We start from the raw sequence: 19,607 nt of genomic DNA, 5'->3' as shown, positions 1-19,607 counted from the left end.
TAGAAACATCTGGCGTTCTTTCGTTTTGCTTTTACAAAACATCTGGCATCTTTCGTTGGTTTATTTCATCAATCAACGGCGTTTTGAACAAAATTTTTATTGTTTAATCACGCACAGGAGAAATCTCACCAGGCACTACCTTGGAGGTAAACAATGGCTGCTAATGGGAATGAGAGACAGAAGTAGTCGGCTTTTAGCTACTAACGATTCCTACTGGAACATGCCAATGGCTGCTAATGGGGAATGAGAGACAGAAGAATTCGGCTTTTAGTTAACGCGCACGCTGCGAATTTTTTATTGTTCAACAACGCACAGGAAATATCTCCCACCGGCACAACCTTGGAGGTCAAAGCGTAAGATTGGTTACGCACTACGACTACGACTACGAGGGACGAACGGGTGCCGCCTTAAGGAGCTTCGCCCCTAAAAAATTTGACAGATCATACAACAAGTTCTTTCTGGGGCGTGAGTTAAACACCGTATCGACACCTTTCAGGGGCAATCGCATTGTCATCTGAGGTAAGCAGGAGGTAACCATCTCGCTCCCTGTGGGAGGGTTAATTATTTTACATGTACAAGCACAAAGACACTAGAGAATTGATTTCTCACCACTGAAATTACTTCCTGCTGCCGATAATTATAATAACAATTGTTGGGGTTTAACGTACCAAAACCACGATATGATTATGAGAGACGCCGTAGTGGAGAGCTCCGAAAATTTCGACCACCTGGTGTTCCTTAACGTGCACCTGAATCTAAGTACACGGGCCTCAAGCATTTTCGCCTCCATCGAAAATGCGTCCGCCGCGGCCGGGGTTCGATCCTGTGACCTGCGGGTCAGCAGTCGAGCACCATAACCACTAGACCACCGTGGCGGACCTCCTGCTGCCGATCCGCGTTTGATTCGTGCATCTATGATCTTGTCGTACAATAAAAAGTCATTGTAGGGATGACATTGTTCTCAACACACTGCAAAAGTTATATTATTTGAATGTGTTAAAATACAAAACAAACTATATACACTTGATGCAGTGATGTTTGTGTGTGTAACAGAAAATGAAGAGACAAGATGCAGATTGCTGTCTATATACCGAAAATTACAACAGCAGCGTGTTAAGCGGTAGTTGCTAGGTGATGAAGATGTCCTAGTGCCAACCTACATCGCAAGAACGTCGAATTAATTTGGTAGGACATTACTTTTTTAACAATAGCGCAATGCCCTCAATTCATTCGAATTTCCGCCTCACAGAAAGAGCGTCACATGTTCTACCAGTCGGTCAATGGACCGACGCTTACGCAACGAAATGTACTCTGCCTGAGAGAATGGAATTTTCACTACCTGATTACATTTGACACCATTGTGTGAAGCTTACGAGAAAAAAAAAGCAAACATGAAGCACCGCCCATTAAGCTATCGAAAACAAGAAGCGGAAGGTATGAAAGCACACAGGCAAAAATCTCGACTACTGAGAAGCGCCGCCTTTACAAGTTAAGGGGGTATAAATAATTGGCAATAAAAAAAGGTTTCCTCATTAGCAGATTACCAGCGTTTATGTGCAAACCGATAGCCGACGAAACAGGGATAAACGCTCCGTAAATTATAGACCACCGGCTATTGTGTTTTTACTTTGCATTATACGAGTTACACAAGTTTCTATTTCGGTTTTAGGTGCCAGCGGAGGTCTTCACGGCGTCGCTGGTGGACTAGCGTCTACCACGATGGGTGCCTCGAGTAAGCGTACTGCTTTAAACTTTTTGCAGAAGTGAGCTGTACGCTGGTATAATTGAAAAGAAGGCGGATTTTAAGCTAACATATTATTCCGTTAGCACAAAGGAAAGCTGATGCCTTAAAAAAATTGAGCTATGGTTTTCATACAAGCAAATCTCAACACATTTCTTCCTCAATATTGTTTAGCTTGACCATCTCTTGCCTATTGCTGTGGCGGAATCTGCTATTCAAAAGCGGCTGGAAAAAATGTACCCAGAATCACGACCTTCCCGACTTTCATCGTTCCCGAAACAAACGTTTTTTGTTTGTTTGTTGGTGCGTGTGTGAACGATTTCCTTGTACACATAGGCATGCGCACAGAGGCGAGAGGGGGGGGGGGGCAGGGGGGCGGCCGCCCCTTTAATCATGTGAGGTGGGTGCCATGTCAACCCCATACCTTTACGCAGTCCGACATGTCCTGACATTATGGTTAAATCAGCGCAAACAACATGGAACCTCACCAACCAGCCCAGTTGTCGACTTTGCTGCAGTATGTCCCGACGTTGTTTAATGTTCCATGTTATGGTCACGCAGCTTCTTGGCGCTAATAGCGGCCGAGGCCTCCTGATGTTGCAATCCAAGAACCCTTTACTCCCCATATTTAGCGCTGGGAAGCCAAGGAATAAACGCAGGTCGCTGTCAGAAGCATGTCATTGCTTCATTTTCATTTTTAGATCCATTGCGAAGCCTGTTTGTTTTCTTTAGGACTCGACCAACGTGGTAAGGGAGGGGGGCACTGCCGCGAAACCAGCGCTCCTCCCCCCGCTCCCTAATGAAGAACCTTGCGAACGCCTATTATTGTACAAGAACTCTCACCTTTTTCGATGAGATCATTATTTCCAAGTAATCAAATAAAATTGTTTATTAACGCAGCTGGGGAGGAATAATTCACGGTTTCTTTACCACTTCCTGTTTTAGACGTTGCTGGCGTTGGCATCGGCGGTGGAGCTGGAGGAAGTGGTGCAGCAGGCGGTATGTAAACGTCCATGTTATATTACTGCAAGTAACCAGCGCTAGTCAAATGCCTGAAACGCCACAGTTTTCGCTGCTGATACAAGCGCAAATCTAGAATAAATTAGCATTTGTGCAGAATGCTTTGTTGTTGAACCGCGTATACGTGTGCTACATTTCTTAATTTCTTTTATTGTGATAGCAATTGCAGACACTCTCTACGGGTTTTTGATGCCGCCGTCACTTTCATGTTCCGTATAACCCTTTCACACGCCACATTTGAGCAACTGTCTGTAAATGCGTCAAATCGATACAATGTTATTTCAAGGCGCTCGATATTATATTGCAACAAAAATAATGTTCCAAGACATTAATTTATGTCTGTAATAGTAATCACTGCTAATCACCTTATAATTCAATAACTATTTATTCTGAGGCCATTCAAGCTCTGTTTTGCAGAAATAGAATGAAATATTAGACTAGCAATATAGTGCAAATTCGTTTTCGGTTATGTCCATGTTAAGCAAAGAAAAATTACGCTTTTTACGTGGGTCGCGGGAAGCGGCACGTTGAACGACTCCTCGAATATGGTAGTGCATTCATCAATGTGATCATATGCAACAGTACACTGCAAAATTAAGCTAAATGAAGACAAATTTAGTATGCAGGAGGTTCAATTAATCCAAAGCACACTCTATCTTACTCTTTCTTAGCCCCTAGTCGACACAAATAGCAAAAACAAGTGGTGTACACAATTCTGTACATAGGGTCTCAAGGGGATAAAATTCACATCGATAACATCCCCCCGCGCATCGTATGTTCTACCCGCGGGTAAGAGCGCGCGAGCGAGGGCGACGAACGCAGCCGAAGCAGAGATAAAACGAGCCAGCCCATCTCCGTCGCTCGGAGGGCGCATACGATAACATTATTCCGCGTGCGAGGCCTGCCGTCAAATGCTATTCTAGCAGAGAGGAAACGCCCCGCGCGTCTTGAAGGAGTATGAAAGTACGCGGGGGTGGGGGGTCGTTCGAGCAGCAACTGTGAATTTTGATTCTAAGGGCGCGGTCGCAATCACTGGCGCGCGCTATCTCGACAGGCATCAGCGGACGGCTCAACGCGAAGACACTGCGCGAAATCCGCATCTCTCCCTGGTGGGGCCGTGTTCTCTTACACCGGCGTTTTGAAGAGTTACGCGAGACTAGATCCAAAGGAGTTAGCTGACATCCTTTCTTCTTATAACATGACAATTTCTTTTTCTCGCATTCATTGCTTCGCGCTTTTGGTGAAACTGTGATATTTTTAACTAGCTTCTAGTGTTGGTGTCTCTGGCGGAGTAAACAAGCCAGTGGTCGTGGTGGTCGGTAAATATCTCTTTTTTTTTTACGATAGCAAATGTTACTGGTACATGTTGCATGTAGTCCGGCCTCGCGAGTTAGACCGAGGAATGGAATTATGCAAAATCACGAGAATCGTAAATATGTAACTTCCTCGGGACTCATTATATGGCAGCTGCATACTCGTTAATCTCATTCGCCATTGTGATTGTCCAAGTAACATGAAAAATATAAAGCGATGAACAAATTGTTGAACAGAACGTTCGCTGGAGCTAACATTTCAATAAGTGGACTGGTTTTTGTCAGGGAACGAACAGCCTTCCTTAGCAGCGTGTTTTGTACGATTCGCTCATGGGACCCCAACCTCAAAAGTACAGGAACAAAAATGAAAGCATTCGCGTAAAGGAGGGAAAGGAAAGAAAAGGAAGGAGGCTATGAAATAGAGAGGTTTGCGTGACAAGCGGAAGGTCGGCGTTATTTATTATTATTATTATTATTATTATTATTATTATTATTATTATTATTATTATTATTATTATTATTATTATTATTATTATTATTATTATTTGGTTTGAATACATAGAAAACACGAAGACAGAGAGGAAATAGGGAAGGAATAGGCTGACAACTGCCACCCAAAGGGGCACAATGCCTGCCTTCGGGGTTGTGTTGTAAGGGAGGAGCACACACACACAAGAAACAGGCGGTGTGCGTTCAGGGGGGGGGGGGTTACCTAGGGTGTAAAAATTGGAGTAATGTCATATGGACATCAGTTGCCGCTCCATATACCTCATTTTTAACTGCCATGACACTCTCAATAACTATGACCATAACCTATATGCGAATATGCTATTATAATCAGCCAGTCGTCTTAACCTTCCCTGCCCAGGAACTTTTCACTTAGCTGTACTTATAATCTAGGTTAGCTGTGCTATCGTTTTTTGTTCTTGTCATATTTATTCAAGAACGATAATTTCTCAGTGCTGAATGTTATCTTACCCTCCTTCAGTACCTGGTGGTGTTGGTGGTGCGTCTAGTGGTGTAGGTGGCAGTGTAACGCTTCCTGGGGGAGCAGGTTAGTGTACACTCTATTTCCTTAAGGCAATTTCATTATTGCTATTTTCCTAAGGGCAAAGCGGCCGCCCAGGAAAAGCGTAACAAGAAAAGGGAAAATAGGGTTTCGGGTCGTAGACGATAACAGTGCTTGCAATGAAACCAAACGAAAAAGAGAGATGGGAGAGTGTACCGAACACGTGTAACGATTTATCTAAGTAAACTTATCTAAACCTTCATTTTATGCCCAAAATCGAAATCCATAGAAAGTGAAAAATATCCATATCTGGATCATAACAGTGCAGGTTTTGACGGCTTTAATCAGTGCTTATGAATGATATTTGTAAATGGTAGAAATCTAAACAAGGCGGGAGACTTCGTGTTCTGTATGTAGAACCTGTTGCTTAGCGAGATGTCACTAGTCTTCTCAACTATGCTAGACGTTACAAGTGTTTCTCCATGAAAGTAAATGAGCACTGCGGGCTATTGTCTTACCAGCATAGACTTCTAATATCCGCACCATGCTCCTCGTTTACGTTAGTACCTCCTCTCTAAAAAATACTAAGTGCTGCAATCTTTCCTCTCGCGTTGTTTTAGCACGCATGCAGCTTCTACCTACACGTACAAATGTAATCTTAGAACGAATCACTTCCGACATTTGGTAAATATCTTTTAATAAGCAACGCGTTGAGCATGCAAATGTAATGTCACATGCCTTCGACACTCCTTAGATACGCATAATAGTGTGCTTAGTGCACTAATGTACAAAGAGCAGTTTGAATCGCCCCAAAGAATAGCAGTTGACGGCTTTTACTTTCGTCCACTGAGCAGTTGCCTTCCGCGGTGCTGCTCAGCGCCCAGGCTGAAAACTCGACAGATATCATGAAGGCACTGCTCGGACATTTGAAACTTTTAGGCTTGTCTGATGGCTACGCCTTGCCTTTTTTTTATTAGTGGACCCGGACTGGGGTTCGCTTATTTTTAATAAAGTTGTTCTCTCTCTCTCTCTCTCGCCAGATACGATACACATAGGAAAACCACGTAGCCCTGCAACTTAGTTGTAGGCATCAAAGATTGGCCGATAGCCTCTTCTCACGTGATTGGAAGCATAACAGGGCCACTTCTTTCTGCAAGAACAAAGCGGAGTTGGCGCAGACATCGCTTCACCGTGTATCCTGTCCTTTTCTGTCCTCGCGAAAAAGGTCACACACCTATATTTTCAATTGAGTTAAGGGTATATATATGAAGCAGTCGGACACTGAAAACTGCTGCTCACATTTACTTCAAGAAATATGAATGTAACCTAGGCCTTCGTTCTTCCGCTCTCTTTTTCCCTCTGCCTCTTAGGCCAATTCTGTGCGCCTTTTGATACGTTCTCTGGCGCAAATGCTTATTTTAACAGCAAGTTGTTCAAAGAGGCAGCGAAGGCCAGAGGGTTCCTGGAATGAGGAGACCTCCCACCTAGGGTAGACGCGGGACTAGCACCGCGACACCGTTTCGTGCAATAAACGTTTATTCCTCCTCCTCCTCCCCAGAAAACCGCAGGTGGGTATGTGCCACAGGAATTGGGCAAGCCCGACTACCGAGTACAGCAGTTGCGAGTGTTAAACGAAAAGTCTGCTCGGCGAAGTGGAGCACGTGAAACGCACGAAAGAGAGAGAGAAAAAGAAAGAGATAGAAAGAAAAAGAAAGAGGAAATAGAGAGAGAGAAAGAGAAAAAAGCGAGAGAAAGAAGGCGATAAAAAGAAAGAGTAGAAGAAAAAATAGCGCGAAATAAAGGAAATAGACATACAACCTGATAAAAGATAGAAAGACAGGGAAAGAAAGAAATTTGAGAGGAGCAAAGATAAAGAGAGAAAGTAGCAGAGAAAGAGAGAGAAAAAGATAGGAAGAGATAGAAAGAAGAGAGAGAAAAACAAAAGAGAAAGAAAGAGAGAAGTAAAGATAAACATAGAAGGAGAGAGAAAGAAGCAGAAAGAGAAAGAAATGGAACAAAGAGAAATAACAATAGAACGAGAAGGAGAAAGAAATGGATAGAGATAGAAAGAAAGAAAGAAACAGGAAGAAAGAAGTGTAAAACAAAAGGTGCAAAACACAGATACAAGAAACAGAGAGAAAGAGAAAGGAAGAGAAGAAACAAAGAAAAAATAAAAGAGAAACAAGGAAGGCCACCCAGCTGCGCTTTTCCTTCAGGCTTGGCACCACTGGTGCGAAGCTGCCATATTTTTTTTTCATAATCATAAAATTTTCTATTTACAAAATGAGTGCAGTACTCACCTCACAATTTTCTTCGACTGCGCCACTTCGTGTAGGTCACGGAGGAGGTACCAATGCCGTATTTAGCCGGATTCGCGTTCTTGAAAAGCAGTTAATGCAATGGTAGTCCGTTATAATATACTTAGGGTTGTCGAAGCTAGAAGTAACCAAAAAGAAAATTAACGATGGCTCTCCGACATTACACTTCATAAACCGATGTTGTAGTAATTGCATAAAGCTAGCCGCTTATGTATTACTTGATTCCGACATGATTCCGCGTGAAAACCGAGAGTTCAACGCAAAAGTTAGCTCGCTTTGCGCACGTTTGTACAATATGAGTGTCTCCTCTGTCTAAAGTCTTCTGCAAGAAATTCCTATGTTTTTTGTGTACATGGGGCATTTTCGATCTGTTGTCGAAGAAATTTCCTGCGGGGTCTCTGTGTTGTGCAGAAGTCACGTTGTGCGTTGAAAAATAAAATTTATGAGTTGCATATCGAAGCTGCCTTGGGATCGTACTGAAGCTTTATTTATGTATGATATAACATGCTTAGTGCCACCGAAATTCTCTATATTTATCACTGGAAGATATGTCATTCCACGCAGAGAGTGTATGCGAGAAACGTCCACGCTTTTTATTTTATCCCTGTTTCAGTTTCTGCCGGTGGCGCTTATGGCGGTGGCACTCATGGAGGTGCTGTGTCAGGTGGTGGTGTATCAGGTGGTGGCGCATCAAGTGGCGGTGCATGGGGTATTTCGGGTGAGGATATCTCTTATTTCTTTTCAGAAGCAGTAATTACTTAAACAACTTCATTAACATCGTTTCGGAGCTTAGCAAGTTATAATTGCGTTGCACAGAAAGGCATGTAGTTTGAATTTAAGCGCAAATAACTGTCGAGGAAGTTTGTTCCAATTGACTCACATGGACCGCACCAGTATTTTCCAAACGAATGCTCTGCATACCATGTTTATATCATAAAGTGAATTAACCGCTTTGTAAATTTGCGATTTGCTGTTGCGTTGTACGGACCAATATTTCATTCCGCTTCCCAGCACGTTCGGCAAGATTCATTGGTATAGCGAAATGTCTATAAAAGATGGACTAAATGAAGTTCACTTTTTGTTAGCTTGCCGAGGGGGCCATTTCCTGACAATTTCTAATTTCCATATTGTCAATATAGCCGTCTAGTAAGTTCTAAATAAATTCGCATGTGACGTTACTCATTGGCCGAGAAGATGGTCGAATATTACACGACCGAACTTGACGGCGACCAGAATTGCACGCCAACATACGCTGAAACGCTTTCGCTTATTTCGGCCGGATGTGCGCTCCCCCAATTGCTTCTGACATAAATCATGCTCAAGCATCATCATCGCGAGTATATGGCGAGGACGTCTCACACTTGCTGTTAACTCGTCGCCTTACGACAAGCAACGGTTAGAACTGCGCTTATTTCGAAAAGAATGGTTGACGGTTCCAAGTATATATATATCCTCCTGTGGCGAAGCGGCAAGCTGTCTTGAACTTTCGAAAGGCACAGCTGTTTCTCAGGTCTCTTAACTTCGCGTGTTTCATGTTTAGAGAAACAAGACAGGCCGCTCTATTTCCTGGTACTCTACTCATACCGTGCTCTTGTGTATGTAGTGAAAGAAGGGCACTATGTGCTCTGTGGAATTTCTAGGTTTTGTCCAAATGAGACCAGAAATGTTCTGTGTATATGTACTGTGGTAATTTTTTTCAACCTCAATTTTAAATTTCACACTGAACTCTTAATTGTTTCTGGGATTTTGTTTTCGTTCACATTCATCTGCTGTTATTGAAGTTATATTTTTTATTAGTTACAGTGCTTATGCATATTCACTTAAACTCACCCGCCATTTTTTCCACGTGCCCACCCCTCATGTAATGGCCCGTCCAGGGGCCTTTCCGGAATTATGAATAAATCAATAAATGAAACAGGGACAATGAAAGCACATACTTACAATCTATTACCTATCCAACTAATTATCCTGCTAAATGTAATCTGTACTACGTTCATCAAGTGCTTTGATTATTCTCTGCTCCCCTGGGGCTGCCTATGCCAACACACGACACGCCAGAAGCAAAGTTCATTTTTTTCCTCTCTTCTACCGCTTTTGGGGGCAGCGGTTAAACCAGTACAGGAATACTGTCAGGTATCAGGCCCGTAGCCAGGGGGGGGGGGAGGCCTGCGCCCCCTCTCCCGAATTTTTATGATACATGATGTTTTACCGAAAATAAATAATGAAAATAGGCGTGTTTCTCAAATAGCTAAGGCTTTCAGCAAGTGCGCCGCCCCCCCCCCCCCCCCGAAAAATTCCTGGCTACGGGCCTGTCAGGTATATATGTAAGTATACTGCTGTTACTTCTTTATTAGCCGTTTTAGGTCACACAACAGAGAAACGTTATGTATCTTTAAACAGGTGCTCTTTCAGAATGTGTAATATTAGCCAAGAATTTTTAAAACGGCATCTTCTTTTTTTTTTCGCTACCATACAACTTCTAAAGCGACGTCGTGTAGGCGTTTCATATGCATTTGGACATATTTGTTCAATTTATACAAGAATTCAAAGGTAATAAATTATTTTCATACATTCTGAATTGTAAAATTACTTCACTATTTCTGGTAAAGTGCACAGTTGTCTACAGCCGCTTGTTAAACCACTTAACATGACCGCTTGCCGACTGGTACAGCTTTACTGTGACGTCGTATATCTGTTTAACGCCTTTCTGATCTAATTTTTGTCTAGCTTAAATTAATATTTGTTGCTAACGCGCCATGTACTTAGTCTTGCTAGTACAAATTAAACCATTTGGTGGCGAGTCCGTTCTCTCCACCATTGCTGCAAAGCATACGTTAAGTAGTAATTCTTGTCTAGCTGAATAAAGCGTGTATTCTGTGCATGGCTAATCCAATTAGTCCTGGACATTGAAGGGCAGGAAGGTATGAGCCAGTTACCCCTAGGCGACAAAACAAAAGAAAACCTAATCCCAAACTTCTGCCTAAAGTTCACTCTAATTTTTAACAGTAATGTTACTTCGTCCTATGCTTCCTTTAGCCCGAAGTCAGTGGGGAAGCGGTGAAAATATCTGGTCATCATGCCACCGAAAATGCATGCGGCACTTGCCTTCTGAGCGAACGGGGATTGCTGTCTGCCCTCTCTCTTCCTTCCTTTACCAATTTTACCTACTTCCACAGTAATGTTGACGATCAATTACTGGTCAACAATCGTGTCTACGCTCTTTCGTTCCTTTATACGCTGCATAAATTTGAGCCTTCAGTTCCTCTAAATAATCAAGACGGGAACAAACACCGCTTGACACGGGACGCTGAGAGAACGGCAGACAGGGCGCTCATATTTTTCAGCGCCCTCTCTTCTTCTCTCACCGGCCCGTGTCTAGCGCTCTTTCTTCCTGTCTTAATAATGTGCCTACCAGCCCAGTTAGGCGCACTCCTGCCCCTCAATAAAATGTCACGAAGGGTGCACGCAAGGTTGGTCAAATGTCAATGAAGCCAAATCTGACAGCGTGACAGAATTTGGCAGTCGCGTGGAAGATACCTAGGCTTGCGGTAATTATATAACTAACTCTACCGCACGTAGTGCACAGTAAGAATAGCGCGGAAGAGGCGACATACATAGCTCTTTTTTCGAATCATTTGTCTGATTTTCTTTATCGTAATTGAAACCATTGACGCGGTCGCTGTTTTCCCAGCGTGGTATAAATATGTATCGCGTGCGCAATCACCATGTCCACTCTCACAGTTCCCGTACTTAACCAATGTGTCTGCAGCTTTTTATCTCTCACACGTTGAGCTCACTTGTTTAATGTTCTTAATTTACTTTATTACAGGAACCAATAATTTCACCCACTTTCCAGGCGCCGCCGGGGGAGTAGTCGTTGTGCCCGGTTCTGCAGGTGAGCGCGGCCGTGAATAACCCTCGCTAGATCAAGACAAGTTGCAAAACGTGCTGATCGGTCTGTCATACAGACAAACTGTGTAGCACTGAAAAAAGCAAGTACGCGTCTGGCAGCGATGATACACGGCCTGAAGTTCCGACTGTTTATTTCGAAAGCCGCGCATCGTTAACCTTAACAACACTGGGAGCCCGTGTAAACATGGGCGTAATATGAGTTAGGTCAACCAGCATGCACCGTGTTCACAATTACTCACGAAGGTTAGTTCTTTCACAAAGCCAGACAGTAGTTGACACGTGACGTATATGAAGCAGAAAGTATTCAGAATTTCTCTGACAACTCTGTAATCAATGCTTTCCTATCACTATATGTGAAGGATATGTCGTCAATGTTTGGCTTAATGGCATGCTCTGGTATCTGTGTCACTATGCAATGAGTTTCTTTAAGAGTATGCACATCTCTCGAATTTAAAAATTGAAAATGAACGCGCTCTGTCATATCTCATATCCGACATGACACATTTAGCCCTGAGTTTTCCTACTTTTATCGCCGTAACCTCATCCGTAACACGCATTTTTTTCCCGCTGTATGAGCATGCGTTTTCGATCGAATTTTATCGAACAATTCAAGCGCTTGCTCCTTTTCCTGCTGCAGGAGTTGCTGGCGCTCCCTCATTAGCTGGTGCAGCAGGTCAGTGCGGATTTTTCTCGCCTCGAGAAAATAGGCCCTGTTATCTTAGAACATTCGCACGGCATAAATTGTTCTGCCTTCCATCATGCCACGCGATAAGTTGTATTATTCAAATATGAACTGGAACTATTTTGGCGCAGAAAGGCAATGCTATTTTTGCTTGAACTAGTGCCAGTATTATGCAGAATTTCTTGTTAAGTGCACGCGATTATGTCGCACTTTGTCAAGATAAAAAATTTGGAAGGTAAGTATACGACGAGATAAGAATACATTACATCGTGTAGTCAGTTTATGCCCTGCCTGCTGTTGCTACATTACTGTCTTGGGGCGCCAGTGCTTCGCCAGGCGAAAAGTATTCTTTTTCGGCACCCGTATTTTTTTGTGAAAAGAAAGAAATAAATTTGAACCATCATTGTAGGTAAGGATAACTAAGGGCAAAGTGGGTTGAAAGCAGCAGGCCTCCCGCTACTTCATTGCAGTTATGCGTAAGATGTGTTCGCTTTAACATAATAATAGAGAGTAATAGCTAAGCGCCTCAGCGGGCCAGCGGGCCCAGCGCACGAGCGGAGATGCCAACTGCGCGTGCGCGGCACGCTGGGGCCATCAGCGTTTTTACGGAGCGGACCGCTCAGCCGCTGGTATCCTCTGCTCAGCGGAGCGTGGCCAGCGGACCAGCGTTTTCGCGAGACAAGAGGGCTACCCCCAACACAAGCGGCAGCGGCATGTTGTCGGCGATACCCGCCAACATAGCGCTCGCTCTGCTCCAGGCGAAAAAGTCCCGGCGCTGATTTTCAACATAAGAAGACCTCTGAAGACGAGGGCATTTGGAGATGACCTAAAGTGGAGATGACCTAAAGCTCGTGTTGATCTTTTATTTCGAAATTGGAGACAAGAAGACACAAGAAACTTGAGAAAGTATAGGTGCTACTTTGACATCTTTTTCGTACAGATTACATTTGATCGCGTGTTCACAGACGTGCAGAGAACTGCATACATTTCGCGTTTTTCGCAAGCGCGTCTTGTCGAGACGCGGTCAGCTTGGCTGCAAAACGACGGCGAAACCTAGTGGACGCACCTTCACGCTACGCTCAACTGACTCCACAGCGGAACGCGAGGTGCGTTCTACTTTCAACGAGCGGGGCGACGCTAGGCCGCTTAGCTATTACTCTTCCTTTCTTCTCGCGCTCCGCTGATCTCTCCGCTCTTCCGCTGGGACCGCTGGTCCGCTGAGCCGCTTAGCTATTACTCACTAATGTTGATTCGCTGGCTATATTGGCTCATTTTACTACTGCACACCGAATGACTTCCTTGAAAGCTGAGCTCATGTCAAGTCGACTCTAGCTTTCTTTCGTTTCCCAGCGTCTTTTCATTCGGAATCTCTTTCAGTAAATTTCACCACCTGTCTCTTTTAAGAATCTCTAACCTTCGATCTTATAATGTTCGCGGTTGTCCACGATACATTGTAATATATCGAGGAACACCAAAGCCATGTTGCCAACACACTAGGATTACCGTGGTCACTGTAATGAGCACAACTGCAACCGCTATGACAGCCACTCGTGATAATATTACCACGAATTCGCACGCATGTCCTGCTCATATACATGTATGTCTCACTCTGCTAGCATTCTGTATCTATATCTTCTTGCCCATTAGGTGTGGTTATTTTTTAAACGGGATAGTTTTATCAACGAGGAAATTCTATTTTCTTGTTTCATTATCAGCTGGTAGGGTCATTGGAGCTGGAGGTGCTGGAGCTGGTGGCGTTGGAGCTGGTGGCGCTGGAGCTGGTGGCGCTGGAGCTGGTGGCGTCGGACTTAACACCGGTGAGTGCATATTCTACATCTTCAGCAACATAAGCAATACTTTTGTGCCGAGAGTGCTGCTTCATTGATGTGTTTGTGCTTGTATTCGGAATACGCATGGATATTCCTGTTGACAAATGAACTGGGAAGCACTGTACAGAAAAGTCATCTTTCGGCGGCAAGAGCCAGTGTCATGTGTTCTATCGTCGCACTTAGGTTGCGATATGGTTGCGAAACAATGTCGTGGTGGTTGCCTGCAATACAACCTCTACATTACGACTACAGTTTTTTTCACGTGCGCCTAGTACAGGGATCAAAATATCAAGATCATGCAGACATTTCTCAACAGTTAAGAGCTAAAAACTACCACCCCCAGGATTCTGTCTTTTCTTAAAATCTCTTTTGCCCATGGACGCGTCGGCACACCTTTTGACATATATACTTTGGTCGCTTATACGCGAGGCAACAAATACGCTTTGTGATTCTTTTGCAGGGTTCGAAGGTGTTCACCTAGTGGGTGGGAACATCACGAAACCAGGTGTAAATGCATCTTGGGGTGAGTACCGCTGCCGTCTCTTTCACAAGATAACACCGCAACAATGTCCGAGGGCTGGGAAGACGACATGGCTGCAAACTTCCCGTGCAGGACTGGCTGTGATATGAAGGAACGACACGACTACGGGCAGCCATTTAGCAGATATTTCATGGAGTATTGAAGACGAGCTATCTCTTTCAGTTCAGTGTCGTAACCGTACCCTATTTCATCATTATATTTATTTACAGATACTGCTGTCGCGATAGACGAGACATAGCAGGAGTTGGTACATCAGACATTAGATCAAACAACAAACATACAATGCACAAGAAGCGTATTACAAAATGTGGTTACGTAATTCTTACACAAACTGTTCATTTGGTACTTCCCACAAGGAAACATCAAGGTTGTTCCAAATATCAACACCGCTTGTCAAAGAAAAAAAAAACCAAATGATGGCGCCCGAGAGTGGAAGAGGATGGCGACCATGTTGCGAAAGCGTTCTTTCTTACTTCAGTGTTTCCGTACCAAAGCGTTAAGGCGAGCGCAAAACAAACAAACTCCAACGCTAGAACCAGCTTTAGGCCTACTTTTTTTATTTTTCCGCACAAACCTTACCCTCTTTATTTTTTTTAGGCGAACACCGGTGCCGCAGTTCCCGCGAGGTGTACCTGGGCAGATCAAGCAACTGTGGCGAGTGCAAGTGCGGCCTTCTTAAAAAAGATCGGTGGAGTGGGAAGCCTTTGCGATGTCTTGCAAACTTGGAGCGCAGATGTTGGTGCTTATCAATTTATTGCCGCGATCGGGAAGGCAGATGTGTTTTTAGACAGCACTGTAACCCACGAGCACAGTAGGCTGCCAAGAATTAAATGTTCTTTTATGGAAGCATATGCGTAGTGCCTGTGTTCTTAAACCCCGCTAGCCATCATTTTCAATCGCAGACTATACACACACCATATGCATGATGTTATTGCTAACTACAAGAAGCCATTCAGGAGCGCTTCCCCTCCTCGGAGAAATACACTCTTAAAAAAAAAGGTTGTAGTACTTACTAACTGTGGTTTACTAACTACTTGTTACATATGTTACTACCCTGTTAGTAATAATAATGCGAAATAACAGACAATAATGTCAAGGAAAGCATAGGGGATGTTATTTGTAGTAGTTAGGATATAAATGTGAAGAAAGTAAAGTGGACGAAAAGATAACTTGCCGCCGACAGGGGCCCACCGGTCCCTGCAGGCGGCATCTTTTCGTCCACATTACTTTCTTCTCATTTGTATTCTAATTACTACAAATAACGCCACCTATACTTTCCTTGACATTATTGTCTGTTATTTCGCATTAATATGGTGTTTAACAAAGAAAAACGAGCCTTCGAAAAGTCACCTTCTTTCCTTCTTGCAATGTAATGGACCTCAAGGTACTTGGACTACCTGACTAACTTCAACAAGATAGATATGGCACGTTCTAATAGCGAATCTGTTTTTAAATAAAATCATGAACCACCATTGCGCTTCAGCAAACAGAACATTATGAGAACGAGATAACTTTATGGATCATTTTTGGTTTATATGAATAATGAGAGGAAAGAAGACGACATTTGATGAAGAGAAAGGAGGCGGGGTCGGCCTGGAGTGCGTGCTACTCGTCACAGCGGTGCAAGAGGAAAAGAGAGCGACAGAGATAGAGCGAGGTACGATCCCACGTGGATATGACATAGCACAATGAATTACTGTGCACACGTTATCCTGTGCGTGGATATGCACTGCACGCAAGTATTGACAGCCCTTACAGCAAATGCTCTAGACACGATCATATAAGCCTGTCTCATTCGTTTAGTTAAATAGGAATTTAAAAAATGTAAAACTTGGAGGACACTTGAGGTTCGCCTTCAAGAGTAGAACGCGATAGTATAATCGGGCCTCGTGCACATGGACTTCAGAATTGCTAGCCTAGTTTCGTTTCTCGGTGGATGCCTCAATCCTGCCGCAAGGAAACGAACGTCTCTGCGCGTAACGTTGGCCGTTTCAGCTTATCGTAGAATGCGCAGTACAGTTGCGCAGTGCCCACTACGCCATAATTGTTCCTCTTGGCGAATCAGCGATGAGCCCACTACGCGTCCGTAAGGCAACGCGCGAACCTACGCCGCTGCTCATTTTGTTGACGCTTTTGCTGATGGTGATGATTAAATTTGTCTGAGCGCTTAGTGGTGGGTGGGTGTTCAAAACACTCATTCGTTGCTAAATTCACATGTTTTGACGCCTGGCGCGATCCTACACCTCCGTCACGCAACATTAGATGCGTTAAGGAGACATCCTCCCACTACATGAGATTCATATAGTGTTTCTTTACGAAGCACTTTCAAGGAATAGTATGGCTCTGTGGTATAACGCTTGCTTGTCACGCAGGATTGTCACTTGAACCGAAGATGTTTTATTTTTATTCTATTTCCCTCTTTCTCGATTTTTTGGTCACGGACAACCCTAATTTTTCGCTCACAACCAACGACGCCGACACCAGAATTTCTGCGAATCGAACTCTTCAAGGCTATCGCGTTAAAGTACCTTGGCCACGGTAACCATGTCCCCCTGCACCGAAAAGTTTCTTCCGTGAAAAAAAAAAAAATTGCGCAGCTTGCTCTAAGTCACGCAAGGCTGTGTCACAGCAGAGCTGGTGGGTACCTAGCTTGTCCTGGCTTGGCTAGGCTTTTACTCTCTCATCTCTCTATTTCCCACCCTTTGCTATACTATAATATACATGGCTATGCTTGCTCTCTTTTTTTCTTCTATCTTTTTTCTGTCTGTTTCTTGCCATCTATTTCTCTCTCTGTCTATTTCTTTTTCTGTCTTTCTATCTTTTTCTCCCTTTCTTTGCTTTCTTTCTCTCTATTTTTCTCTTTACCTTTCTTTGAATGTATCCTCTCTCTCTCGCTCTCTCTGTAGTCGTTCTCTCATCTTCTACTTTGTTCTGTTTTTTCCCTTTCTTTCAATTTATTGCTCTGTTTCTATTTCTTTCTTTCTATCTCTCTATTTCTTTCTCTTTCTCTGTACTCGTTCTCTCATGCGGCGCACAAATCACGGTGCACCAATCGGCGCACGCTTTCTGTGAGCGAAGCAGAAGGGGAGGTGAATAAGAGGACGGAGTAGAAGAAGATATCGAAGAGAGCACGTGCCGGTTCAAACGGCAAACTATACTTGCTATACTGTACAACACTTGGCTATGCTTTCTCTCTTTTTTTCTCTATCTTTTGTGTATATGTTCCTTTTGTATATCTTTCGACCTCTGTCAATTTCTTTCTCTGTCTTTCTGTCTTTCTCTCTTTGCACTCATCCTTCTCTTTTTTTCTCTTTTCTTTACTTCTATGTCTTTGTCTACCTCTCTCTCTCTCTCTCTCTCTGTAGTATTTCTCCCTGCTTCTATCTTTTTTGTCCGTTTCTTTTCTCTTTCTCTCTCTCTGTTGTCGGTCTCTCGCCTGCTATCTTTTTCTCGTTTTCTCTGTTGCTTTCAAACTCTTTCTCGCTTTGTCTATTTCTTTCACTTTCTTTCTGTCTTTTTCTCTGTTCGTTTCCTTTCTTATCTTTTTTATCGTTCTGTTTCTTTCTATGTCTTTGTTCCTCTATCTCTCTCTCTGCATATAGTCGATCTCTCGCATCCTATCTTTTTCTCTGTTTCATCCCTTTTTTCCTATATATTTCTCTGCTCCTATTTCTGTCAACCTATCTCTATTTTTCTCTCTCTCTTTTTCTGTATCTCTCTCTCTCTCTGGACTCGTTTTCCCATCCTGCTTTCCCTCCTCCTAACCCTCACACCTCTCCTCCTCAACCGCACTTCTCTTTCTTACCACGTTGCTGTACTATACTATACAAGGCTTTCCTTTGCTCTGCCAGCGTGCCTGGATAGCCGAGTGGTTAGGACACTCGCCTTCGCATCGTGGATACGCGTGTTTGTAGCTAGCCTCGGCAAACACATTTTTTTCGCCAAGAATCTCTTTCCCTTTCTTTCCATTTCTTTTAAGTTCTCTCCCTATTTCTTATCTTTCTTTCTCTCTCTTTGTACTTGTTCTCTCACCCGTGAAGTTACTGCAACATTCACCGGAATAATCGGCGCACGTCTTCTGTTAACGAAGCAGAAGATGAAGAAGAAGAAGAAGGCGATAACGAAAAGGATGAAGATGGCGCGTGCCGGCTCATGATGATGATTTTCTGTCTTCGACACGCGGCCAACCTCGACTTTAAGAGGTCTGCTCTAAAAAACCTTGAGACCAAACAGTCTATCACGCATTTAAGCGTCATTGAGCCGCATGTTGAGGGCGCGCGCAGAGGAAGTGTTGTTCAGTCTCTGAAGTGCGACACAAAGAACAGCCAGGGTTGTGTTCCCGTCCGAACTTGTGAAACTATCAGTGAGTATACGCAACACCAGTCACAATCTGTAGAGCCGGGCGTAATGTGTCTACTGAATCCGAAAACTATCATCACCGTGAACCGCCATGCGCTCTCTTCGTCATCTTCATCATCTTCTGCTCAGCTCCCAGAAACATGTGCCGATTAGTCCGGCGTGAAAATAGAAGGTGAGAGAACGAGTACAGAAAGAAAGAAAGAAAGAAAGAAAGAAGGAAAGAAAGAAAGAAAGAAAGAAAGGGAAGAGATAGAACAACGAGAGAAAGACGTAGAAGAAGAGAGAACGAGTACGGAGAGAGAGAGAGAAAGAAAGAGTTAGTGAGAAACAGGGATACACAGAGAAAGAATAGGAAGAATAGAGAGAAAAAATTGAAAGAGAAAGAAATGGACAGAGAGAGAAAGAAATACAAAGAAACATACACAAAAACACATAAAAAACGGGAACAGGAAGGATAATCATGTACATTATAGTATCGCAAGCGTTGGAAAACGGAAGTGAAGATGAGGAGGAGGAAAATGAGAAGGTGAGAGGGCGAAGTATGGCACAGTCTCGTACCCTACAGAAAACCATAGCAAGTGTGGGAAAGGGAAGTGAGGGTGAGGGAAAGGAGGAGAGCATCGCCGCCAGTGCGCCGCTTCTTCAGTCTTCGCACCAGTAGTGCGTCGCTGCCCCAAATTTTGCCTCTTAGTACCTACTACGATATCGACAACTCCTATTTGTTCTCCAATCCAGTCTGTTCTCTTCTTGCCTCTCGGAGGTACGCCTATTTCGTTCCATTGCACGCTGTGTGGACCCTCGCTCCTTTTCCAGCTTCTTATTCTTCAGGTTTCGGCCCCATATCTTATGTCTGGCAGAATGCAATGAATGTATACTTTCCGCT

General features: G+C 43.7%; 1 protein-coding gene across 1 annotated transcript in view; it reads left to right on the top strand.

Annotated features, from left to right (window-relative positions):
* The window catches only part of LOC119374572 (uncharacterized), a 40,590-nt gene extending 25,376 nt beyond the window's left edge, over positions 1 to 15,214 (top strand). Inside the window, exons 17-26 of the mRNA XM_037644733.2 lie at positions 1,670 to 1,732; positions 2,687 to 2,740; positions 4,027 to 4,080; positions 5,063 to 5,128; positions 8,015 to 8,119; positions 11,231 to 11,296; positions 11,951 to 11,986; positions 13,711 to 13,812; positions 14,285 to 14,347; positions 14,963 to 15,214. Of these exons, the coding sequence (XP_037500661.2) occupies positions 1,670 to 1,732; positions 2,687 to 2,740; positions 4,027 to 4,080; positions 5,063 to 5,128; positions 8,015 to 8,119; positions 11,231 to 11,296; positions 11,951 to 11,986; positions 13,711 to 13,812; positions 14,285 to 14,347; positions 14,963 to 15,180 (827 nt within the window). The 3' untranslated portion in view covers positions 15,181 to 15,214. The remainder of the gene's footprint in view (positions 1 to 1,669; positions 1,733 to 2,686; positions 2,741 to 4,026; positions 4,081 to 5,062; positions 5,129 to 8,014; positions 8,120 to 11,230; positions 11,297 to 11,950; positions 11,987 to 13,710; positions 13,813 to 14,284; positions 14,348 to 14,962) is intronic.
* The last annotated feature ends 4,393 nt before the right edge of the window (positions 15,215 to 19,607 follow it).

The sequence above is a fragment of the Rhipicephalus sanguineus genome, chromosome 11 (assembly GCF_013339695.2).
Source record: "Rhipicephalus sanguineus isolate Rsan-2018 chromosome 11, BIME_Rsan_1.4, whole genome shotgun sequence".
Lineage (NCBI taxonomy): Eukaryota > Metazoa > Arthropoda > Arachnida > Ixodida > Ixodidae > Rhipicephalus > Rhipicephalus sanguineus.
Note: the sequence above shows the minus strand (reverse complement) of the source record. Positions and strands in the feature narration are given on the sequence as shown.